This window comes from Silene latifolia, chromosome X, assembly GCF_048544455.1.
Source record: "Silene latifolia isolate original U9 population chromosome X, ASM4854445v1, whole genome shotgun sequence".
In the NCBI taxonomy this organism is placed as follows: Eukaryota; Viridiplantae; Streptophyta; class Magnoliopsida; order Caryophyllales; family Caryophyllaceae; genus Silene; species Silene latifolia.
In genome coordinates, this window is record NC_133537.1 from 306,405,480 (window position 1) to 306,432,088 (window position 26,609).

Genomic DNA, 26,609 nt, shown 5'->3' on the forward strand with positions numbered 1-26,609 from the left:
TTCGGCCACTGTTTGTATTCGTCACATTGTCGCTGCCAATTTTGTATCGGCCTTTGATCAATAATACTCGTAATATTCTTTTCCCTCAAAAATAAAAAGAAATTAACTGATGTTCACACCAAAGGTAAGATTGTTAGAGGCTACAATCCCTTCGCTACAAATAAAGATAACAACTTAGAGGTTGTTTTGTTCAAAGTAGTGGAATTGATTTTGGAATGAATTGTGTATCAATATACCGTGTTGTCCTATTGAGTTAAAACTCCATACTTGTTTATAGTTGTTTGGTTCGATTCCAAAATGAAGAATAATAATACTATAGGGTGGAATGAAGTTAAAAACTTGAGAGAGGAGGCGGGTATGAAATTCTAGCAAGGGGTTAAAATGGAGTTAAATAATGGATGGATTCTGACTTCATTTCAAATTACTTCAATCAAACATTGGAATAGATTAATTCATTCCAAGTAGTTCAACCAAACACCGCCATATGGCCATATGTAAAGATTTCTCCAAGTCGACATGCTAATTCAATACACCTACTACCACAAACCACTCCATTGTACTCTATTTCTCTATACAACGAAGGACCATCAACTTGTGCAACACAATAGCATCTGTCGCCAGCATCTGTCGTACTTGTTTATCTATTTATTTGCACCAATTCTCAATTGTGACGGGTACTATTCCGTCACAAATACTATTCACATTTGCGACGGGCCAAATGTGACCACTTTTTGAGAAAATGTGACCGTTTTTTTACAAGTACCATTTTATGAACAGTATTTGAGTGGTTACATTTTATCAAAAAGTAGTCACATTTGTCTGTCGCAAATTGTGACCGTCACAAGGGAGAATTGTTGTTGTTAGTAAATGAGTTATGATCAGTTAACTTCATGAATTGTTGCTCACAATTTATCATATAAACTTCAGAAGCACAAATAATTTGACATGACAAGATAAAAACCAGAAGAAAAGGGAGAGCCGGAGAGGCATATCATTAATTATAGATAAAATTATGAGCCATTTATAAATAAATAATTAATGCAAAGTAAGACCCTGTTCTTTTGGAGTTAATTTCAGCTCATTCAATTCAACTCTATTCAGTTTAGTTCAGTTCAACTTCATTAAGTTCAGTTCAGTTCAGTTCAGACAGTTTTAGTCTAAAAGAACATGACCTAAATTGTTAGTATTATATTGTATGTAAGTGTGGGCAAGCTATTCGAACGAGAGGAGTTAATTGTTTGTGTATGTGAATGTTTTGTTATTGTTTGTTTTATTTTATTTTTTGATTGTATACAAAGTGGAGTGCCATAGCCTATTTATAGGCTTCTAAAGTCGGCTTGCACCATTTTCACCGACATACTAAGATAATTCTAGACTAATGTACATTATGATTGGTTCAACTACACTAATAGTATGTATCTAGATTTTTTACATTTACAAGTTAGCATTTCCACAAATCTACATGATTCTTAGTCTAGATTTTTCTGATTATTATTTCTAACATAAATCTCAAAATATGTCATAGCATCCACCATTTCATTCTCAAAACACTGAAATCAAAATAGCAAACAATTACATACTATTCTTCCCAAGAAAATATTTTTTAATTTTGTCTGTAACACTAACAATAGGAGAAGTGAGTAAGCCGAAAAATCAAGATGCAGTGCTCAAATCAGCCGCAAATCTTTTGCTCCCCGTACTATGGAGATGATACAAAGCTATTGTGATTCTAGTTATGTATTCATATCAAAATTTGAGAAGTTTGTAGGGTCACAATAAAGTACTTACAGTAAAAGTGTAAATACAAAATCTTGTCAGATTAGATAATTACAACAATTACTCCGTACTTCAACTTAATTTAGTGTTATGAGATTTGGCTCAGTTCCACTTCAATGACCTTTGATGCCCAAAAGTTTGGGTAATTTCTCACTTTAGTGACCTAAAGTATAAGATTTCTAAAAAAAAAAAATTTTTTTTAAAAAACATTTTTCTAACATGATAAAGTGTTCTTTCCCCTCCAAGCTAAGATATGCACTTCTTATCTTTATTAATACAAAAACATTTAAAACAACCTCATTCACTCACGTCATCATTAACATGACTTTGTTTTACAAAATAGTTGTAGGGACCACGTGAAGAAATAAATTATTTTTCCATTTTCCATTTGTGTTTTCCATAACTTTCAAACGATTGCTTTGTTTTATCAGTCATCATTTTGTGCATATATTTATTTGTTTATTACAATAACTTTTATATACCATATACTATCAAATTGTTAATATTGTAAATTACACACATAAATTAGTTAATGATATAAATATATAATTCGTCATATAAAAAATCTAAGATATATTCAATATTACAGTAATTAATATAAAATGATAAACCGAGAATAATAACCTTTTCTCTAATTACTATTAAAAGTTTAGTTTTGATTGATAAAGGAATTCGAATAAACACTAAGAAAAATTACCTATTTGTTTTTGGAAGAAAAAAAAATAACTAGGATATATCGTATTGCATGTGATGAAACTATAGATTGAATGCTTATATTTGACTTAAATTCTTACCTCATGCATCTATGGTGTTAAAAGAGTAGTTGACTACTAGAGACCTAGAGTAGATAGGGTTTAGGGGAGAATGGGGGAAGGAGACTAAAGCTCGAGTATGTGGGTTTCCCTTTAAAATATGATAGTTTGTATGTTACTGAAAAAGCAAGGATGGATAGAGGGATTAAGGAAGGTACTTCTTTGGGGTAAGAATTTTGGGGTAAATGCGTAATGTAGGTTTGTCAGATTGTATATGGAGTTCGGCTAATGTGTTTGGCAGTCATATACATACTGAGTATGGAGTATAATTTATCCAACAATAAAAAGTCCACTTAAATTAGTTAATAAATAATGAAATTGAATTTTAATGTTGGGTTACATATATTTTTATTTTCAGTCAGTCATATACTACAAGGCCGTACTATATACTCCCTCCAATTCGCCATTTTCTTCCCTATTTCCTTATTCGGTTATTCAGGTTTTCTTCCCTATTTCCTTATTTGGCAACTTTTTCCACCTATGCAATTACCATATTGTCCTTGTTATATTTTCAGATTTACAATTTATGCCACTACTTATACTACTAACCCAAATACTAACCCAACAATTAAACCCACCCAATTAACACTAACCCTAATTAACAACCCAACCCAACCCAATTAACCCTTACTTAACCCTAATCCCTCCCGCCTTAATTACCCGTCTCACCTAGAAAACCCTAGAAGTTTCTCTCTCTTCCGCCATTTTCATATCGTCATTCTCTCACTAAACCTCTCTCATTTGCTCTAAACTTCTCCCTTTTTCTCTATTCTAAACAATACCTCGCCTCTGATCTAAGATTTCCTTGTCTCAAATCTACCAATCAATTTGCATGTCGATGTCGTTTTTCCTAAATCGCGATAAATTTGAATATTGTCACAATTTTACTCCAGATCTGGGTTGTTATTACTCAGATCTTGAAGATGGGCCTTGTCTGTTCAACAACTCTATTGTTGATTTTGATGGTGTTCTTGAAGATTCTGAAGAGGGGCAGACAAATGATATGCGTGATTGTGAAGGGGGGAAAAGAGATGATGATGGTGTGGTTGTTGCGGGTGATTGTAGTGAAAACTACGATGATGTTGTGCCTGATTTTGAAGGGGAGAAGAGAGTTGATGAAGAGAAGGCTAAGGAGGAGATGGCGGAGTTTATAAGGCTGGATTCCGAGAAAAGGGCGAAGAGGATGGTTGCTAGGCGTCAAACACCAGAGCATGAACGATGGTTTTTAACTGAACTTGCTGCCTATTTCCCTATGTTTGGCCTGCTACTTGAAGATGGCTACGGGGTGAAGAGAAATAATGGTGATGAAGAGATGAGGCGTGACTCTTGTGATGTTGGGTCTGATTACTCTGTACCTGTCCCTGATTCAGTTGATATTATCCCTGATTCGTTAGGTGAACTTGATGAATGGGTCCCAGAAACTTGCATGTCTGAGCAGATAAAGGAAGAGAAGGATATGGAGGTCTATTTTTTTTTTTTACCCTGTTACTCTTTTCATTTTTTTTTGTTTATGGACTAGTGATGAATATGTTGCCTGCAAATGGTTTTTTTTTTCTCCTTTACTTAAAAGTAATGCCCAATGATCTGGTTTGAGGGCATTACACTGCCAATACATTCCTTGCATTACGCCACCACAAGTAATTGTGATGAATAATGAGGCTATGCATGGACTGTGTTATTTGAGTGTCTTCAATTAAACACTAAGAAGTCGAAGTCTTACTACAAATGCAATGATGCTGAGTTACATTTCATTCACCTACTTGTTCCAAATAACTTAAAATAATTGTGCAAAGTTCAAAATGAAAACAATTGTCTTCTTCAAAATATTGTTATCTGGATTGCGTTTTTGCTGCATCATTTGATTCTGTCTTATTCATAATGTTGTTCTCTGGATTGATTTGCTGCTGCATCATTTGCTTCTGTCTTTTTCAAAATGTTGTTCTCTGCTGCATCTGCTTCTGTCTGATTCATTTAGCTTCAAAAAGTTACACCGTCTATACATCAATCATCTGCAGTCTTTATTCTTGGTTTGAATTACCTGCACACATGTCAATAAAAAAGATCTTCCTGCAATTCTGTGGGATCAGTTGTAACAACACCAGTTGCAGTAATGTTACCAACAGTTTCACTGTGAGCTGTTGGGTTATTACTGCAACTACCTTGCTCTGTTACTTCTGAATTGTTATCCATAGTACTAAGTGCCTCTACTAATTCACTTATAGAACTTGCATCACCAACATTTTGGACATATCTTACACACTCCTTCACCAGTTCTATGTCAGCATTTAGATACTCAGGTAGTAAACCAGCTGCTGCTAGTTTTGACTTGTGCATATGAGGCACAGGATAATCATTACAACCTTTACGTTTCATTATGTCTAACATACATGCCTGCAAAGTGATGAAAACATAGTTAAGCTTAATGACTTCTAATTCTTCATATGCTTTCATGGTATTGTCAACAAGATCTTTCAATATTCTGGACTTTTTCTTTTGTTGAAGAGATTGAATGGCTCTAAAAAAATCCCAAGTCTAGTACATTTAAATCTGGTGAATTTGGTGGTTGATGAGTTAATTCAATCTTCCACCCATCTTCTGTTGCAGCCCTTCTGAAATCTGCATCCATATTGGTTATATGGGGTCTAGTATTATCTTGTTGTATCAGAATGTGTTTGCTGTAATTTGATGGCCAATTTGCTTTTATTGATGGCAACACTTTGTTGATTAATATATCTTTTGTAACTGCCTTTGTGATTGAGTCTATGCACTTTGTTTCTATAGTTCCCACACATCTATTTTTTGATTTTCTTTTGGCTGGCACCTCCATCACAAGTGGCCATATACCCATCTTTCCATCAGAAATTACTTTTTTGTTGGGACCATATTTGGGTCTTGCAACAGCACACATGAACATAACTTTGCTAATGAATCTTTTTGATTGGACAGTTCTATGTGGTCTTTTTTCTTTTTTCCCTACATAAAATCTTTGAGTAGGTTTGGTAATAAAAAACCATTTTTCATCCATATGAATGACATTATTCTGATCTTTGAAAACAAAGCGTTTGGTGATTTTATCATATTGTAAATGTGAAAGACAATACATTAATCTAGCAAGTTTATTGTTTTTTGTCAAACCTAGCTTGACTGCATTAGTATGTGAGTCTATGAGATCTGCTGTCACCCATCTACAAACAGTTGATTGACTTACACCCAAACCTTCAGAAAGTTGTTGTTGTGTTGTCCTCTTACTCAAGTCAATACTCTCTAGTTTATCATTGTCAAACTTATGTCTCGTTACCATTGATCTTCCTTTCAGTTTGCTCTTCACATTAATAGCTTGCCCTGTTGTGTGTTGCTTCTTTGATGTATTCCAAATGTCGGTTATGGTCTTCCTACATACCCCAAATTGTTTAGCCAAAACTGACATTGCACCATACTTGGGTTTTCTTTCATTACTTTGTTCTAATAAAAGCTAAGTTATTCTTGATCTTTCATTGTTGTTTAGATTTTTTGTCTTCATTTATGAAATTTATTTTTTGTTTTGGAAAAGGTAAGAAAGTGTTTGTTTGTCTCTATGTTAGTAAATGAACTTTGCATTTATACCACAATAAACTTTGCACAATGTTTAAAATTATTTTGGCTCCAAAATGAAATGTGTGAAAATTTGGCTCCCTTTTTGAATTTTGGTGCCAAATTTTTAATTATATCCATTTGCATTGATGTAACTTGACTTTGACACTTTGGTTTGGTTGAAGGACACCAACTTGGCTGAAAATAAAGGAGATGCCCAACCAAATTTCCGAAGTCCTCTTATCCACACTAATCTTCAAATTTCGTTCTTTAATGTACAAGTAACTGCTTAAAATCTGTAATTTTAGACTTAATTATGTACTTTAATTAATTATCGAATGTATTTTTATTTTAAATAGAGGCATGTCTCTATGTTTAATGGTTATTCAATAACCCGAGTCTGTAAAAATAATGTTAACAGTGCTGTATTTTGGAGGGAAGTCACTGAACTGAATTTTGGAGGGAACTCCAAAGTTTGACTATTATTAATGGTGTACAAATTTTTGGAGGGAACAATTATGCTTAACCACCTTTATTTATTTGCTTTACAACTCCTAATTATACTACCCTTTCTCCACTCACCAAGGCCCACAACAAGTACTTTATTCAATATTAAACTCCCTCCTTAATCCTTGTGCACACAAAGAAGAGGAAGAAAATAGAGGATTGGAGGGAGTAAGATTTATTGAAAAGTCGTCCATTGTTTTAGTTTATTTTTGTTGTTAGAGCATGAGAGCATGGCTAGGCTAACATTTGTATTGTGTTTTTTTTTTGATAGAAAACATTTGTATTGTTACATGCTCCCTCCAATCTAATCTATTGATAAGTCCATTTTATAAATAATTTAACTCCCTATTTTAGCTCGGTTTATTTGATTATTACACTTCTATTAGTGTATTTGTGAGCTAATTTCGTGTTCTATGTGTTTTTGCTCGTATTCATTACATTTTGTAGGAAATGAAGCCGTTGGTAGTTTTTCCCCGTCAAATTAGCATTTACCTAAGTTCACGAGGCTAATGAGAGCAAGTCTTGATCATGCAAGGGCATTCCGAGAAGTACAGGGACATTTTGGGCAGAAATTGGAAATCCCGAGCATGAAGAAAACCAACTTATGTTGGTGTGCAAATAATGAAATGTAGTCCAAGTAAAAGCTCATCATAAGAGCATACATTGGATGCCAAATGATCCCTAGGATGCCTTAGACGAACTCTTGAATAAGCTTTGCATTGGATTCCGCATTGTCATAAAGCAAGAAGTTAAGAAGTTAAGACGGAATTAAGACGAAAATCAAGAAACACACGACCCCGATCGGGGTGACCCCTTTATAGCTCATTTACGTTACTCCCTTTGGTCCTATGTAAAGGGGGGTGATCCGGGACCTCAAACACATCTTTCCATACACTTTTTCATATGCTTTAGTCTTAGTTTTCAGAATAAAATGTAGTTTAGATTAGATTTCCCTTTAGCATTTCCTTTATATTATAAACAATTTTCTTTAAGCATTCCAAGTTATAATACAATTTACATTTCAAGCTTTCCATTTGTTCTATCTTGTTCTTCATTTCCAAGCTCATTTCCAATTGTTAAGGTAATATTATTTCAAGTATTGTTTTGTTATTCATTTGTCATTTACACTACTAGTAGTATGTTCATCTTTATTATACCATTTGTCATTACCGTTCACTCTCATTCCGTCAACAACAGCCCAACACCATTTTCGTCCTCTACTTCTCCTCTGAACCCAGTTCAGAACCACGATAACAACCTGCATCACCTTCGACTACCCGACATCACCATTTCTGCTCTCATCGCTGCCCAGATTTGAGCTCGTCTCAACTCAACCATGATCTCCATCAATTTCCCTCCATACACTCACAACCAGCAGCGGGAACCATCGTCGCCCATCAGCATGACCACCACGAGTTTCGACCAGCAACATCACCGACAACAGCCACGGCGTCCACCAATCACAGCCACCATCAATATTGAACTCGGAATCGAAATCGAGTTGATTGGTAAACAATGCACTTCCAGCCGCCCTTAGAACCGGTGGCCGGCCAACCGGCTCGCAACACCACTCCCTCATCTCGCATCAATCAAATTGCTCTCCTAACCGGGCCCCCGGCTGCCACCCCCACTACCGGCTCACACAAAGCAATAAATCACTCAACTTTCCAGGAACCTCCCAGCCGGTGCCACCACCGACGGCCGACACCCCGGTTGGGACATCTCGTGCTGCGTGTTTTTCTTTGTCGTGTTCCCCCTTTCCCTTTTTCATTTGTTTAAGTGTCGTGTATTTGTGTCTATTTGTTAGGTGATTTAGATTATTATTATTATTATTATTATTATTATTATTATTATTATTATTATTATTATTATTATTATTATTATTATTATTATTATTATTATTATTATTATCATCATCATCATTATTATCATCATCATTATTATTATTATTATTATTATTATTATTATTATTATTATTAGTAGTAGTAGTAGTAGTAGTAGTAGTAGTAGTAGTAGTAGTAGTAGTAGTAGTAGTATTATTAGTATTATTAATAAACTAGTATATTAAGACACTCTTATTATTACCACTTACCTTAGTTAACCTTAGATTATTCTACTCTCATATTAGAATAATTAGTCTCTCATTATTGTAACAAGAACCCTAATATTTCTCTCTTTAACTTCCTTCAATAAAAGTTGTAATATTTCTCTTACATTAATGTAATTAATCTCTAGTTTAGTAATTTCTCAATTCTCATTAGTTTACATTTGTTATTGGGTTGTAAGTGGAAAACAAGAAGAGATTCATCTTCCTTATTTCAACCATAGTTTATAATCCTTCTCTTAATTCATCTTCCTCTCAATTGTTTACATGTTTATTGTAGTTTAATTACTTATCTTATCTTTATGTTTGTTCTTCTTATTTTTATGTTAAAGTTCCCATCTTTTGTTCTCATTTATATTAGTATGTTTGAGTAGTGTATTGCTTGGATGGAGGGTGATCTTGTGTAGTTAATATGGGTAGACTATTGGCTTGAATAAATTAGTAATTAAAGGGTAATTTCTCTTCTAATTGTCATGGATACAAAGTGTTTGTGGAAATGTCTCAATGAGAATTCAAGTCAATTTCACTATTTTATAACTTGTTGGGTGAGAGCTTGACTTGTAACTAGATAACTCATGACGATTAGTGGGTTATGGGTAATTAGAGCGAGAGTTCGATTATGCTAAGCCTTGGGTTAGTCTCACATCGAGAAGTTGGGACATACCTTTGAATTTACCTTGATTACTTGTTAATTTGTGCCTTTACTCGACCCTTTCTCTACATGAGTGAACCCGACCACCCTTGCTTCCTTAATTAGCATCTTAATCAATTTGTCATTGCTTGCTTTAGTTGTAGCCTTCTTAATTAGTTTATCAATCATTCAACATTTGCTAGAACTAAACTAGGAAACAAACAATCAATTTAAGAACCATAATCTCGTCTCTGTGGATCGACCTCCTTACCCTACTATATTCATTAGTTTGGTATTGAGTTTTACAAATATTGTTTGCATACCGAGGAGTACGACAAACTTCGGTATCAAAATGGCGCCGTTGCCGGGGACGGCGATATTGGATTAGATTAATTGTTTGTTTCTAGGCTTAGTTTGTTTATTTGTTTGTTTTTCCATCCTTGTCCTAGTGCATTCTTTGCATTAGGACCATTTGATCTCTTTTTGAATGCATGCATAGGTGAAATACCGGTTCTCTTTTCCCTCTTGACCGAGAGATTGAGAAGATTTTCCGGGCAAGAAGATGGTTAGTCACTATGAGGTCTATCACATACAAGAGCCAAGGTCACCACCAAGGACCTATTCTCAACAAATGTCTCCTCCAAGAAGCTATCAACAATATGCTCCTACTTGTTAGAATTGTGGTGGGATTGGGCATTCATATGACATTTGCTCGTCCTTTCCACAACAAGACCCATACCCACAAGAATGACATGTTTTACAAGATCAACCACCTTCTAGCCAATTCACTTACTATCATCAAGAAAATCTTTACCGGGCAATTCCAAATCAAAACCCGTGATTTCCTCATGAGGGGCAACCTTTTGACCCCGATTATCCACCTCCACAACAACAATTTCAACAACCTTACCAACCTCCATTCATTGAACGCCTAAATCCAAATTCTTCCATTGAAAGAATGTTGAAAGAAATAGATGCTAGAGCCCAACAAAGAGAAGCCCATCAAGACCAACAATTCAAGAATTTGATAATTGATCTCACCAATGTCCAAGCTCACCAAAGGACACTTGATTCTTACATGGCCAATCAAGGGACTTCTAACACTCAAAGAAGTCCACATTCTTATGAACCCCAAAATCATGAGCATTTTGTTTTGGAGGAAATTGTGGTCGAGAAGGTGAGCAACAATGAAGACTCACAACACGAAAGATTCATGAACTTGGTGAAAAAGATGGAAACAAAAAATTCATTGACTGTTAAGGATAAGAAGTTGCACAAAAAATGTTAATAGTAAAAATATTTTAAAAATAACATCATTAATTTCTCGGTAAAAAAAAACTATCATTAAAATATTCATTTCATGACTTTTTACAATTCTAATTTTTATTGCTCAAATTAAAATAAAGTGATGAGAAACATAAAAAATAAGTGAATTATTAATTTAAAGTCCATAAATAATACGGAGTACACCAAAAAGTAAAATTTTATAAATATCATGCATATATTGCACGAGATCTAAACTAGTATAAGAACCAAATGTTTAACAATAACCAAATGCTTAACAATATAAAAACTAAAATGAGAACTATGAGAGAATTTTTGTGTGCTTAAGAACACAAGAAATATGAGATTGTATGGTGAAAATAAGATGCCTATTAGGTCGGACCTAGCTCTCTATTTATAGGGAGCTAGGGATGAAACGTATGCACTTAAGGCAGGGTAACCCCGATCGGGGTTGCCAGCCCCGATCATGGTCGTGGCTTTCCAGCTCGTTCACCTTAATTCCTTTAGTAGTCTAGTTAATGCTTATGGAATCCAATGCTTAGCGATAAATACCCTATTAAGCGTCCGATAATGACCTTTAAGCATGTCATCCAATGCACTCTAGCATCCTAAGCTTCCACCTTAGTTGGACTTCAAATCTTGGGCTTGACTTTGCATAAGACTTCATTTTGCATTTCTCATTTAAATCCATATCTTTATGCATGCAAATCCATGTAATAATTTAAGGTTGGTCCAATATTTGCTTCACACTTAGCCTTGCTTCTAGCTCTTGAAAATTTGTTAGAAATAAGCTCCTAAAAGCTCAAGTTCCTACAAAATGTGACAAACCATGCAAAGACAACTAGAATACAATATTAGCTCATAACATCACTAAGGTTAGTGCATATGACATAAAAAAATAGAGCTAAATCAAGAGGACAAAATGTATAAAATACGAACCTATCTGATTAGGTGCGGATGGTGGATGATGGTAATTGATAAAAAGAAAACGTACCAAATTTTAAATAGCAAAATGAAATTACTAGCAGTAATAAAATATTAATATTTTTTACAAAAAATTGGCAGAAGAAAATCAAATTCATATTTGAAAGATATTAATCAAGAAAAGTTTTTAAATCTTAAATTTGATTTATGATTTTTTTGTTTCCAAATATAACAAATTTAATGTCAAAAAAGATTTTATCTTACACCCACCATTGACACCTGTCATTACATTACTCGTAGTGTATAGAAGATTTTATATATTAAGTGTAACGATAGCTTTTTCGATATATCTATTAAAAAGAGAGAATTTTCAACTATTATTCCTACAATAGTCGTCTTCCTGCCTCTCAGGTGATTGTTCACTCCCAACTCCCCCACATACCCCCAATGCCCCACCATCACCCAGTCACTCATTTCCCCTATTTTCTCTCAAACAATCTATATTCCCGTTTTCTGAATTTCTCTTTGGTGTGTTTGGAAACAAAAATTGTATTCTCAAATTCAAATTTGGACCAATTTGCATGTTTGGCAAACCTATTAGATTTGGATTGCCAAATCCCTACAAAATCCAAGTAAGGCTAAAATAAACCCATTTGAAATCCACTCTCTAACCCCCTCATTTCCAAATCTTTATTTCACTTTACTAAATTCAAAATGAGGCATTTCAAATTAAACTCTTGTTGTCAAAAACTCTCTTACCTATTTCCCATTTTAGTTCTAAGTCACCCTCGCAGTCCCTTTTTCTTTCTCATTTTAGTTCGATTTTGGACCGTGTTTGTACTACGCAAAACCCAATCAATCCGATTCATTATCTTCCCTACCCAAAACAGATTTAATAAACTTAAAACGACTTGATCCACCACCAGAAGCATTATATCCGAGTAAAGCCATTCTAAACTGACCTATTTATTCGACCTTCTATTACGTTTAGCTTTGTAAGTATGGTTTTCTTTTTAAAATGAAAATTTTATCCAATCAATTCCACAAATACAATATTTTGTGTAAAATTCTCCTAATCCCTTAATTTTGTGTTTTTACCAATTTGTTTAAGTGCCACCTTTATTTTTATTTTTATTTTTTTAGCAATAATCCTCCAAAAAGAAAAAAAAAGAAAAATACCTTGACTAAAAGTCTAAAAAGGCAAAAACGGTAAACCCCATTAAAATTCCTTTTAAAACCCCCGCCATTAAAGTTGTTCATAGTGCTCAACTTTTCTACTAGTACACTTTTCAACACTACGTCTTCCTCCATTTTTCGAATTGTCACGGCGAACAACCTAGGTACTCTCTTTTTTTCCCACTCCTCTAATTGTTGCGTCCAAATTACGTGGTAGAACTAGGATTTTAATTTCAACAGAGACGAACTTAAAAATTCGAAAATTGGAACTAAAAAAAATCAATTTTTTCTTTCTTCAGCGGGGGCAACCCCCTTTCTAGCCCCCCCGTCTGGCTCTGCCACTCACCAAAGTCAATGTATTTCCTTTTGCTGATTTTTCATTTGTTGCATTCTAGGGTTTTCATGTGTAGACCAATTCCCCTATTTGTGCTAATACAATCAATGACTGTTTTCGGTGTAATTAGCCGATTTTAGGGGTTTGAACTTTGAAGATCAAGGAAGCCATACAGTAGAAATTAGGGTAATATTTTTGTAAAAAATGATTTATAATTTCATTTCTCGATGCAAATATAATGTATGGCGACTGAGGATGTGCAAACTTTTATCTAGAAATGTTCTGCATGCTTTTCAATTTCAATTTGACTAGTGAGATTGTCAATTTATGTGGTGATTTATGCTAGAAAGTGTGTATTTCAGGGAAGATATGAACGATACGTTACGAGTTCTTGTGGCAACAGATTGCCACCTGGGCTACATGGAGAAGGATGAAATACGGCGTCATGATTCATTTGAGTCTTTTGAGGAGATATGCTCAATAGCAGAGAAAAAGCAGGTGACTTGACTACTGCTAGTTGCTATACTTTTACATTGGTTTATTTATCAAATTAAGCCCCTCATTTCCTTCTCTTCAACTTTAATTGTTTTGATTACCATTTAGTTACCTCTGGGTCTCATCTCTCATGTCGCGGTGAACAGAAATAGTTGTTTTTGGCTATCACTTTAATGCCGTGAAACTCTAGCGATGAAATGATAATTATTCCTCACATAAAGCATTTTCATCTCATATCGATTGTGAAAGCGTGGTTCATGTGTTTGTAGCATTGTAGCATACTACAGTTTAAGCATTAAGTAATTTTACCTCGGTTCAGGTGGATTTTGTACTTCTTGGTGGAGATCTCTTTCACGAAAACAAGCCATCTAGGTCAACTTTGGTGAGAGCTCTAGAGATCCTTCGTCGATATTGTCTAAATGATCGTCCAGTACAGTTCCAAGTTGTCAGTGACCAGACATTAAATTTCCCTAATAGGTATGCTTGTTTATTTCAATGGATTTGCTTATGGAACATGTGTATACCCTTATTTCTGGGGAGTTTAGACCTGAACCCTGCCGGGATATCTGATGAAGCCTTTGATGTCCTTTGAATGTGTTGCTGGAACTCAAAATACCTTTTCCTGTCATACTGTCGCTTTTCTCTATAGCACTAATCCTGCATGTGTGAGCTGTCATGTGTTTACCTAGAGCATAGGTACAGCATCACTTACATATCATGAAACATTTTAATAGATTTATCCAGCACCACTTACATATCATGGTGCTCTGTTAATTTTTTTGAGAGATATCAAAGATAGTGTGAGAAATTTTTGATGTATGATGACCAAGGAGACTTTACGATTTCAAAAATCAAAATATTCCTTTTGCTGAAAGAATGATTCAGAATTTTGTTATGGGAATATCTCCAAACCTCAAATAATGTACATTTTGAGAAGAGTTAAGAATGGAATTGAGACTAGAATAAACTTGAAAGATCTGAAGTTGTGTGAACTATCTGAGAATGATTTTGCTCTAACTGCCAACTTCTAAATATATTTTCACTTGCTTTGAACTAAATTTCTCAAGGATTCATGTTTCACTTTAGAGGTTATTTATGGGATGCTCGAGATGAATTAGCTTCCCTTTGTAGTTTGAATTCCCTTCTTCATAGATACTCGGTACCCACAACTCCCCACGATGAAATCAAATGTTTCTCCTATACCACTGATAAGCCTGCCAATTTGGTCGTGTTATGCGCTAACCCTATTTTGCTTTTGTATTTACATTAGATTTGGTCATGTTAATTATGAGGATCCTCACTTCAACGTTGGATTGCCGGTGTTCACGATTCATGGCAATCATGATGATCCTGCTGGTGTGGTATGTGTTTTAGCACTAGTTAACTTAGTCCGTCTGTCTGCTTATCCATTCTGTTTGGCACTATGTTTTTTTTTTTTAATTTTTTTTGTTTTGAGAAGTTCTGTTTGGCACTATCTAACTTAATCGTTGCTATGCTTTTTACAACTAGCCTTTGAATTAGGGGATGGGCTATTCTACTTGGGATTGTTTGGCGATTTAACACTTAGCACTTGGCAGAACATATGGCAGATCTTTCTAGATGTTTGACTACTCGATTTAGTTATTAATGAAGTTTGTTTTTCTGTTAGTATTTAGCATATTGCCATATTCTGTGACAAGTGTTTTGGGCCCTACATTTTTTGAAACATGAGATACTACATGATAATAAGTATAAAAATAGCAGTTTGGAAAGTAGTACCAGGACCAGTATGTTGATTAAATATGCCCTCAAATTCTTAAGATCACATTCATCAGACAGACCTATCAATTGCGTCAAACACTTTCCATGCACAATCTGGCCATGATACCCCAGGCATCAACTTTAGAGTCGTTTATCAAACATAAATGTCTACTCATAATCCCTTCTCTAATTCTTCCTTGTATTACGGTGGGAATGGTTGCTTGTTTGCACAACTTTCTCCAATCCCTCGTGCACAAGGAAAATGGTGTTTAGGAAGGGCATATAGGGCTTCCTGGAACTACAAAAGGCAGGTGATCAACATGATGCTGCTGGCAAATACATTAATTTTTTCTCTGTGACATAGGCTACTTATACGTTTTGCTCTTTTGCTTCGTTGAAAGGGTCTGAACCTGTAAATTCCATATTCCCAAGAGTCAAATTTGTCTCTTAAACGAAATTGTAAGCTACTTCCTCCATTCAACTCCATTCTACCACTTTCTTTTGTAGTTTGTACACTATTCACAAGTGAGCATTTAATTTCAATTTTCTCTCATAAATGAAAATATATTCATGTAGGATCTTGTTTGATTCGTCTTTACGAGTACATTAAAAATATCTAACTTTTATAATTTTTGCAAATACGTAGCTAACGATATTTACCGCATAAAACACGCGTTGACAAACGTGAAAAAAGCATAGTGGTAGAGTGGAGTTGAATGGAGGAAGTATAAGACAAATCTAGAGCTAATTTTATCTCATGTTTTTTTTGCTGATTAATCGATTTTGTCACTTTCGTGTCTGAAAATGGTTAGCGAGGGTGATTTTGGTAGATCAGTGTAATTCAGCATTTCTTAACTTCAGTTCAGCAGATATTTGACATTGAACAAGTTCTATGGATCCTGTGTATTTTAGACTTGCGTAGTTGACATATATAATTCTAGAACTACTACCACAACGTCAAGGCTGTTTATTACTTCAAAAGCATAGTTTGAATATTGGGTCATTCTATCAACTGTCTGTTTGGGGGTTTGAGATTTAGCTCACAAATATGGCAATTTATTCTTTTTTACTATGTCACCGTGATTTCTAGTACTTGGATTCTTGGACCCATGACAGTAACGTGGTTTCATATGTGGAGGTATCATGCGTGGCACATGAATTATCTGAATATTTTGTTGTAGGGTTTTTATTCGCATTATCTGTCTAAAATAGATGTGGTAATTCTCTGTAGTTCGTTTTTTTACAGAGGAGCGTCAGGTATGAAGCATGGACAGTTATAGCAATTAACATGTCGTGTTAACGTCCATGACTCCATGCATTTTGACATTATAAATGTTCTGCTTCCTTTTTCTTGGACTGACAATTTTTTTGTTTCACGTTTTCTTATGACAGGATAACCTTTCAGCAGTTGATATTCTTTCAGCCTGCAATCTTGCTAACTACTTTGGTAAAATGGATCTAGGAGGCTCTGGCGTTGGCCAAATTACTCTGTATCCTATTCTTATTCGGAAGGTTAGTCATTGAATCTACTGTGTGCAAGTTGTTAGCTCATTTTTTCTGTTGTGAATGATGTGAGACTGTATTACATAGGGTCTTACATCAGTAGCTTTGTATGGCCTTGGAAATATCCGAGATGAAAGGCTGAACAGAATGTTTCAGGTACATGATTTGAAATTTGTTTTTGGTATATATTTTGAATGTGATTTTTAGTATCAGATCATTCACATGTACCCTGGTTTGATTTTTTGTGCCATAGACTCCTCATTCAGTTCAGTGGATGCGCCCTGAAGCTCAAGAAGGAAATGAAATTTCGGATTGGTTTAACATCCTTGTTCTTCATCAGAATAGGTACCATTATACCCATTCTCTCTTTGAAGGAGGCTGCTTTTTACTTCTATTTTGTAGCTAAAGAATTTGATTTTATGCTAATATGAAGATTCCAATTACACGAGTTTTGGGATGTTCATAGTGTTGTATGTGTTTTATAATATCACTTACCATTGTGTGCAGAATAAAGACAAATCCAAAAAATGCGATTAATGAGCACTTTTTACCACGATTCCTTGATTTTGTAGTTTGGGGACATGAACATGAATGCCTAGTTGATCCACAGGTGGGATTTCATTTTCACTTGTTTTTATTCATCCAAATATGTGACTGATGGATATTTAATTCGGCAGGAAGTTCCTGGCATGGGTTTCCATATCACGCAACCTGGCTCTTCGGTTGCCACATCGCTTATTGATGGGGAGTCAAAGCCAAAGCACGTCCTTCTCTTGGAAATTAAGGTTGGTTTTAATGAATCATTATGCCTCTGGTACTTTTTAGTTTTTATGCTCAACCTTTGCGTTATTCTCTAACATTATTCATGTTCAGGGAAACCAATACCGGCCAACTAAAATACCCCTGCATTCAGTTAGGCCATTTGAATATGCTGAGGTAAGAACATGAATATTATGTGGATTGCTTATGTTAAAAGTTGCACAGTGACATTAAATAGTTAATCTGCAGGTTGTGCTGAAAGATATACCTGATGTTGATCAAAATGATCAGAATTCAATTCTTGAGCATCTAGACAAAGTGGTAAGTTAATTTTTGTATGCCAAAGAAATTTATCTTATGCCAGGTGCATCTTCGTTCCAAAATATTTTTGTCATATTTTCTAGTAATTCATCTTTTGTAATCTACCTTAGGTCAGAAAATTAATTGAGAAATCTGACAAATTGGCGGCCGGTAAATCTGAAGCTAGGCTTCCATTGGTCCGATTAAAGGTAATCCGATCATCTTATCAAGTAAGAATTAATCATTAGTTAATGGGGACTTTTTGAACTTAATTCATCCCCTTAGCTGCATTCTAAGTATAAGATGAAAGTATGAACTAATAGATAATTCTACCTGAAATTGCATCTTATTCACGTGGGAGATTTTACCAAATGCTTTGGTGGGCTGGAACAACCTTTCTGCAAAGAATGAACTCTTTAACTTTGGTGAAGCTTAAACCCATTGTGATCTATCTATAAACGGGTATGCAATAGACAGGGAAGCAAAGAGCATCTGGCTTGTTATGTCTATATATAAATGAACTCTACTGAGTTCATCAATCATATTTCTCAGAAACAATCAAACCGTGAGCTATAAGATTTTTTTTTGCTGGTGTCGGATGCTATTAGTCTCCATGGCCTTGAGTTATTTGTATTGATGAGATTGATCACTTGTGCATCTGTGATGATGATTCCACTGGTATCCCTTCTATATGCATCTGGAGTAATAATTCTAGGTATTGAAAGGATTATAGAGACAAATGTCCTTGCATAAATTTGGACACAAATTTTCCAATACCGACGGAGCAAGGACTAGCTATTCTTTGGTTCTGGATTATGATGAAATAAAGCAAATGGCTCACTAAATTGTAGATTGGTTGCCCATTTTCACCAAAATAAGTGTCATTTTTAGCGGGTATCATTGACATCTTTACTTTTGTCTAAATGTAACTTTTGGTAGAAGGGAAAGAGCTTTCATGATTGATATGGATGATAAAATGTCTTCTTTTTTTTTTTTTTTTTTTTTTTTTTTTTTTTTTTTTGTAAAAATGGGCTTTTGGAATTAATCTTCTGAAAAGACGGGATCTTTGAAAAAAAATTAGAGAAGGTGGAAGTTAAGAAGTGGTATAGAAAAGGCGGGGGCTATGAATTTTTTCCTTTATTTTTTGTAGTTGTGACTTCTGCTCTATCACTGATCTGCTTGTCAAAATCATTTTTGTGCGCTAGTGTATAATTTTTTATTTTTTTTTTTGTGGTTGACAGGTTGACTACTCCGGGTTTACAACTATAAATCCTCAGAGGTTCGGACAAAAGTATGTGGGGAAGGTACTATTTAAACTATCTTTATTTGCTACGGAGTACTATCTAACTGAAATCTATATATGCAAAACAATTTAATTTAAATTGCCATCTTGCAAGAATATAGGTGGCAAATCCTCAGGATATTCTGATATTCTCCAAAGCTTCACGAACGAAAAGTCGCAGTGAAGGTAATGTTTTGTCAGTATATCACAGAGATTCATTTAGTCACGTTTCCAAGGTTTTTTTTACTTGTTACTGGAACCTATGTTACGTCAACACTTCACTTCTTCTTCTGCTGTGTGTTGTGCATTTGAGACTTTAATCTTTCAATGTGATATGACACAACATCGTGTGAACTTTTCATAACATTGGTGTGTTCGATATTTGACATTTTGTCGTGTCTGACCCTTGCTACTGTGTCAGAGTAACATAGATATTTGTAACTAGCTTCTTTTGACCAGTGGAACCTCCCTTCCCTTGATCACGGGTTCCTCTATTTTCAAACATGCAGGAATTGATATTAGCATGTGTTTATTTTGTGATTTGTGCATTATCAAAATGGCGTGCGTGTGTGTATCTTAGCATGTTTGTGGGTGCAGGGAGTGCATTATATATCATGAACATCTATCACTTTTTATATGTTGAATTTGTTATCTTTGCCGTGTGACACTCTTTGTATCCATAAGAACAAGACTTATTGCATCTGTATTTTACTACTTCTACTGCAGCTGCTGTAAAACCTGCTTTGATTTTGAAGCGGACTAACATTAGCCTGCTAGCGACTCTGAGTTTGAAAATTTATTGGTTACTCATATTGTTCAATGAGATTTGCATTATCAAACAGTATGGCGTGGAATCCAAAAAAGATGTCCGGAAAATAAATTGCATCTTCCTTGAATTTCATTTTAGCCTTTAGATACCTCTGAGATGCATTGTTTTTTAATTTTTATGAAATTAACTCTTGAATATCATTTTTTAGGGCTAGGGGAATCTGTATTGTACTTCTGGTGTGTAATGTTCTTAATTGAGTATCTTATGTTGCTGCTGTAGGCAAAATCGACGATTCTGAGAAGTTCCGTCCCGAAGAATTAAATCAACAAAATATCGAGGCTTTGGTTGCAGAGAGCAATTTGGTATGTATTTTGTTTGACGTCCATCCTTATCTCTTACTTGTAGACTACTATGAAGTATTTATCCAAGTGCTCTGAATTTGTGGTTTTTCTCGTAAAGCTTCTCCATGTTGTGGCTCTCTCTGACTCGAAGAGTTGGCCCCCTTTTCGGTTTCAGTGTCTTTCAAATTGTCTTTTATGGCCATCAGAGCTTGTTTAACTGGTATCTTATAATTTTTTGCTCGGATTGCTATGTTTGGAAATTTGACAGCCATTTAAGAAGGATAAACGATTTCTACTTGACTCTGATTCGGTCTGAAGTGTTATTTCTTTTCTGGTACTTATTTGTCCTTAGAAGGATTGATTCAATATTTTTCATGCAGAAAATGGAGATCCTACCTGTGAATGATTTGGATATCGCACTTCATAATTTTGTCAACAAAGATGACAAGTTAGCTTTCCATGCTTGTGTGCAACACACCCTTGAGGAAACACGTGTAAGTAATTGACATCTAGAAGTGTCGTGACTAGTGTGTGTAAACATCTTGAAGTCAACTATTCATTCTATCCAATATTCTATCATTCCATTTATGGCTTTTCTAAGTCCTAACGTCTCTAATCCTAATGATTGCGCCAATTTTGTACTCGTATTTAACAACCATTTTCTCGTACTGTAGAGCAAAATTGCTGGAGACTCAGACTCGGCTGACTTTGAAGAAAAAGACTTGATTGTTAAAGTTGAAGAACTTCTTGAGGCAAGTTCTTCTGTCCATCCGCATCTTTTCTCCCTAAGGATCTGCTGGAGCTTTTTCTTGATTAAGGGCTCAATAATCCAACTTTCTATTGTCTGATCCCTTCCTATCATAACTTTCTTCATATGCTAGATGACTCTGCTCGTGAAGCTGTTCTTCTTTTTTCTAATTTTGTTGTATTTGCTCTTTGTTTATACTTTAAGGAACGTGTCAAAGAAAGTGCGACACGGCCAAAAGGAACTTTTACCTTCAGTGCTCATTCAGGGGTTAGTACTATATATGTTTACTGGTTTCAGAGATGCGTACAGTTTACTTCAGAACCTTTCTCTTTTAATCTTTCAACGTTTCACCCTTGATTAATTTATACTCTGCGAAAATTGACAAAGAATTGATGTAGATAGTTAAAATAATGGTTACACATGCTGAGGTGGACAGGTAAAGCAATTTGGTCCACTTAATAATAGATACTCCCCCTTCTCTAAAATACCTTCCGTTTTTCACTATTTGGTGGTTTATGAAATATCTTCCAATATCCCACTTGACCCCACTTGCATTTTTTATATGGTCCTTATTATTTTTATTTATACTCCTTAAATCGTACACTTTTGGTATTTTGGAAGGTATTTCAGGCACGGAGGGAGTATAGCAAAAGTGTGTAATATCACACATAATTACACTACAATAATGGTGTAATATTAACATTCGTTTATGCTCTTCTCATAGCCAGAGTATGCGGCTAATAGAAAGAGAAATAGAAAAGAGATGTAACAAAGAGGGAGTGGTACTTTTGTGAGGATTTTTATCTAAAACGTAACGGTAAAGGGATCAATCATACAATCTCACGTAAAGACACAGGCAATTAGGCATTAGTATTGTCTGGCAGGATGAAAATTGACGATCGGCATTGTTTGTTTCTATATTGTAGGATTTGAAAGGTAAAGGCAAAACAGGAATAGGAAGTGCAGTATCTTTTAGCGATGACGATGAAGATTCCACCCAGATAGTTGGGGCAAAATCTACAGCTCGAGGCAGAAAAACTACAACATCTCTAGGTTCATCTCGTGATGCTTCTCAAATTGGTAAAACTTCCACGAGGGGAAGGGGAAGGGGAAGAGGGAAGGGTACTTCTAATTTGAAGCAATCAACTCTTGACATGTCCTTGGGCTTTCGGCGTTCTCAACGGTGAACATTTTTTCATGCTTTTTTCCATAATCACTTCCCCCCTTCATTTTCCTTGCCAATATAGACTCTTTGCATGTGTTACTTACAATGAGTCTTTTATCTTGTGAGGAAAGCCTTTATGATGAAAATGATATTTGTGTTTTAAAAGTTGCAGAATTCAACTTTCCTAAAATCTTCATTGATTTGTATCCGATTCTCTTTGTCAAAAAATATGCTTAATTGCTTATACGAATAGTGCTGTCTTATTTCCACAAAGCATTATGTATTAATACTTTGCTAGTGCATATCGCCATATTGTTGAAATGGGTAAATAGTAAACATATCATTCTCAACCCTGGAAAGGTAATCTAATGGAAAAAGCGGAGAAAAAATAGCAAAGTAGAAGTGTGAAAGAGGGATCGTATGACTGCATATACCAATTAACCAGAAAGACCTGTATAGCAGGGTTTACAGGTGAAACCAACCCATTAACCTTATAACAAAATGAGATTTAATTTAATTAGGGATTTGGGCTGGTCTTACATGTGAGACCATCTCATACAAGATTTACTGCCACATGTGTGAGTGTGACATGGCTGAAGTCTCTTTTCCTTTAGGAAAGATAGTGAAGATTACTTTATTAAACTGCAGATCTGCTTCAGCTGTTGCGTCAGCGTCAGTTCAGAGCATTGCAGATGAAGAAGAAAATGTGGATTCTGGTTCAAATGAAGAAGGTGTAGAACATGAAGTGCAGGAGATTAATGACAGTTCGGTATGTGGTGTCTTCTTTTTTCAGCCATATAATTTTTACAAATCACAATATCAACTAGATCTGGCAAATACGCCGGGTTGTGTTGTGTACGTGTCCGTGTCAACTTCAAATCGGTCATCACTACCTCAACCCAAACCACCCAATTACATAAATAGGTCATTTGTCTCAACCCTAACCCGGACTTTAGTTTTCAGCAACCTAACACGACCTGTTAAACCCATTTTTTCTTCAAGCAGTTCATTTTCAACCCATTTAACTCCGTTTAATTCTTTAACGCAACTAAGCTTTAATAACCTATTAACCCAAAATGATGAATAATAATTCTTATTTTTGAGCAAGTTGGTTAGATTATCAAGTTAACCAAATGATATTATGACTAATTTAAATACATGGGTATTCGTGTCAGATTCGTGTCGAAAGACCTCAACTGTTAGTCGACCCGCATAAGTTCCGTGTGGTGTCCTTGTCAACCCAGTTACATAAATGGGTCGCAATGTCTTAATATTAACCCGCTAACTTCATGTCGGGTTCCTAACGTGTTTTCGGGCTGGGTCAATGATTGCCAGCTCTAATGTCAACTTTAACGAAATTGTTGATTGGGAAACACATTTCACAAGCTTATTTACATATACTGTTACTTTGTATGAGACAGCCTCATACTCTCATATCTGAGAGCAATCCAAATTCATCTTTATTTCTCATTTTATTAGAGGGTTAGTGGAGTGGTGTCACATGTCGACCATCTCATATGAGTTTTGTGTTACTATGAACTACACTTAATTGGTCTAAAATGTAAATAGCTTCAAATATATAAAACTTGTGTTTGATAGAGCCCAGGTGTTGAAATTTAAAAATAGAGGTATGGGTGCACCTCTTATGCCTACTTTTTTTGTTTGTGAGTGAGACTAATCTAAAAGGGATCTCTTTGCTTTTGACAGGGAGATGATGGAAGGGTTGAAAGTAAAAGTCGCAAACGAGCTGCACCAAGAGGAAGGGGTAGAGGTTCTACGCAGCCCTCTAAGAGGGGTAGAAAATCAGAGATCTCTTCGCTCCAAAGAATGGTCTTGGGAAATGATGATGACGACGATGATGATTATGATGACATGTCAAGTCGATTAAAGAAGTCTCAAGCAAAGGTTATTCTTCCAATCAATTTTGATTCTCTCTTTCCTCTCCTATATGCAGCCTGACAGAGGTCTTATTTATAGTGTGTTTTACTTTTTCTTGGTTGCTGCATCTAGATCATGTGTCTCTTAGTGTCCATGCTCATTGCCTAGTTTAGGGTTGATATACATACTTATGAGCGTATGTTTATGGTGTGTTTTACTTTTTCTTGATTGCTGCATCCAGGACCCTAGGTCATGTATCTCGTAGTGTCCATGCTCACTGCCTAAGTTTAGGTTTGATTTACATACTTTTGAATATGAAGAGAAACCTCTTAAGATGGGTTATCTAATTCGTTCAACTCCCAGTGAATCATGATTCAGTTGGAGCTTATTCTATAATGTCGAATGCTCAAGGTCTATGACACTATTAAGAGTGTATTATGCATATAATTTTGCATATCTATTTCGAATTGTGAAACCACAAGACAGTCTATATGCTTGTAATACGAGTAATCTGTTCCTTAATTCAGTATTTTCCTTGTCCATGCTTGTGGATGATATTGCCTGGAAGAAGTTGAGCGTGTGTTGTGTGCGTGCATATATCTCACACTTCCAAAAATTGTCTTATGGAGTAGAGTATTATTTTCCTTGAAAACTACTTGGCCGACAGCCCGTCATCCAATGGGCCTTGATCACACTAATCTTGTCTTTTTAATAAAAAATATGAAGGCAATATTTGAATTGCTTTCCATCTCTTATACCTTATCCTGGATGTTCTTCCTCAGGTCACAAGAAACTATGGGGCTTTAAGGAGATAAGTCATATGCAGTCTCCCTTGAGAACTGTCTAGTGAGTTGGTCAAGTCGTGTGAGGAATGGGAACAGTTCCATCCTAACGAGCGAGAATTTTGTGTTGCGTGTTTTGCAACTGCTTTGGCGAGGTGGTTCATAAAGGCTCGCATGATATTGACTTTATAGTCAAAACATTTTTGCTCTTGTATAGACTTTCTTGTTAGTTTCAAAAATATTGTACTCCCCTGCGTGGCTGTCAATGTAAAAGTCTCCTTAAAGAAATTTCTCCTAAAAAGGGTAAAAGTGGCTCACTGGCCAAGAGTTATTGCTAATGATAATCCGGCACAATGGTCGTCGATTTTAACATTGTGTGCCCGAAATTTTTGTACTTTGGGCAAGTTTGGCACAAATATTATCCTACAACTGGTTGTATAAGAGCTATGTACAACCGCATCAAAGTTATCGAGCTCTCACACAAAGTTATTGAGTTATTTTACAAGTTATTGAGCTATTTTACGAAGTTATTGAGTTTAATAATTATTCTGTTAAGCTCAACAACTTTGTATGATAACTCGATAATTTTGTTAATAGAGCTCGACAACTTTGTAACAAAGTTCCACAACACTGAATAAGTTGTATATACAACCGGTTGTATAATACATTAACTGCAAGTTTGGCTGATGCTTTAACCGGAGATTGAAAGTAACTGTTCTATTTACATTAGTCTGTCTAAAAACATTCATTGCTTTTATTTTGAAATAGTGAGATTAACTCGTGATCTCCTGATTTATTCCATAGGTAATAGGTAAATTAAGCGGCTAGTCTTTCAACACCCCAACTGCAGCCCTGAATTATCTGCTATTGCCGCCTTGTAGCTTGCCCCTCCAACCTGCGTTGACTCTTCTCTCTTCCTTTCATTGTATAATTGATGACTTAACGCCATCATCTTCTCTCCTCTCCGACCCTGTCCATATACATTCATCTACTAAACCTTTACCACCTTCCCTTGATTCAGGTATAGTCCCGTCATTTTCTCTCTTCATTTGTCATTCACTAGGGATGACAGATTAGTGGTTGAGTCTGAAACGGAGACGACACTAAATCGACTTGAAGAAAAAAAAAATGAGCCAAATCAATTTTTTTGTTGTGAAAACTAAGGCTTAATTATACTAAAAATTCAATTTTTGACATATAAAACGAATTTTTACATAGTCAAATTAAGTTTTGAATCGGGGTATGAATTATTGTTGACTAGATGTTGTGCCCGTGCGTTGCACGGTTTCTAAATAATGTTTTATTTTTAACTGAAGTGGTAGAATATGTAAGTTTTGAATGTGAGAACGGTAAAATTTACTATCGTAAAGTAATTAATGACTTTGAAAATAAGTGTAGTCGACGTTGTGAATTAATTTCAGTTAGTCTCTAATTTTTTTTTGAGGGGAGTTAGTCTCTAATTTTAATTAGTCTTTTGTACGATTGTGTTATATACTGCTCCGTATTATACAGTCTTCATTGGCATATTATGAAACCTTTATTGTCATCTTAGATATGTATGATCGTGTTTGTCAGTATGTGGCTTTAATTTATATAGGTTGTGCCCTAATTATAATCAACAAGTCTCAATTGTGACGATGTTTTGTCTTAACTAAATACATGAGTAGTACAACGTATACATAAACTCAATGCCAAACCCGACTAACCCGTACCATGTGTTTTCATTATC

The 26,609-nt window shown here is 35.2% G+C and overlaps 2 protein-coding genes across 5 annotated transcripts; one reads left to right on the forward strand and one right to left on the reverse strand.

Annotated features, from left to right (window-relative positions):
- Window positions 1–4,637: 4,637 nt before the first annotated feature.
- LOC141620455 (uncharacterized) lies at window positions 4,638–6,015 on the reverse strand. Its single transcript, XM_074437321.1, has 2 exons — window positions 5,128–6,015; window positions 4,638–4,979 (listed from the first exon to the last, which is right to left on the reverse strand). The coding sequence occupies exons 1-2, from the start codon at window positions 6,013–6,015 to the stop codon at window positions 4,638–4,640; spliced, it is 1,230 nt and encodes a 409-aa protein (XP_074293422.1).
- Window positions 6,016–12,859: 6,844 nt separating this feature from the next.
- On the forward strand, window positions 12,860–25,189 carry LOC141617342 (double-strand break repair protein MRE11-like). 4 transcript variants are annotated; one of them, XM_074434528.1, is made up of 23 exons: window positions 12,900–12,948; window positions 13,249–13,304; window positions 13,481–13,616; window positions 13,933–14,090; window positions 14,884–14,974; window positions 16,746–16,865; window positions 16,944–17,012; window positions 17,110–17,201; window positions 17,364–17,466; window positions 17,534–17,641; window positions 17,730–17,792; window positions 17,865–17,936; window positions 18,047–18,124; window positions 19,157–19,219; window positions 19,320–19,383; window positions 20,246–20,328; window positions 20,688–20,801; window positions 20,982–21,059; window positions 21,260–21,322; window positions 21,982–22,238; window positions 22,869–22,989; window positions 23,928–24,125; window positions 24,881–25,189. In XM_074434528.1, exons 3-23 carry the CDS (start codon window positions 13,488–13,490, stop codon window positions 24,911–24,913), a joined length of 2,157 nt encoding a protein of 718 aa, XP_074290629.1. In that variant the 5' UTR covers window positions 12,900–12,948; window positions 13,249–13,304; window positions 13,481–13,487; the 3' UTR covers window positions 24,914–25,189. The 4 variants fall into 4 exon arrangements, with proteins under 4 accessions (XP_074290627.1, XP_074290630.1, XP_074290629.1 ...); XM_074434527.1 differs by lacking the exon at window positions 12,900–12,948 and adding an exon at window positions 13,056–13,140; XM_074434526.1 differs by lacking the exon at window positions 13,249–13,304 and having other exon boundaries at window positions 12,860–12,948.
- The last annotated feature ends 1,420 nt before the right edge of the window (window positions 25,190–26,609 follow it).

Excerpts from the sequence above, each read along its gene's own strand:
- LOC141620455 (XM_074437321.1), bottom strand. The coding sequence starts at position 6,015 with ATGTCAGTTTTGGCTAAACAATTTGGGGTATGTAGGAAGACCATAACC. Across the intron at positions 4,980-5,127 it reads CAAATTCACCAGATTTAAAT|GCATGTATGTTAGACATAAT; the intron begins GTACTAGACTTG and ends ATCACTTTGCAG.
- LOC141617342 (XM_074434526.1), top strand. The coding sequence starts at position 13,488 with ATGAACGATACGTTACGAGTTCTTGTGGCAACAGATTGCCACCTGGGC. Across the intron at positions 17,793-17,864 it reads GGCCATTTGAATATGCTGAG|GTTGTGCTGAAAGATATACC; the intron begins GTAAGAACATGA and ends GTTAATCTGCAG. Across the intron at positions 22,990-23,927 it reads AGGAGATTAATGACAGTTCG|GGAGATGATGGAAGGGTTGA; the intron begins GTATGTGGTGTC and ends TGCTTTTGACAG.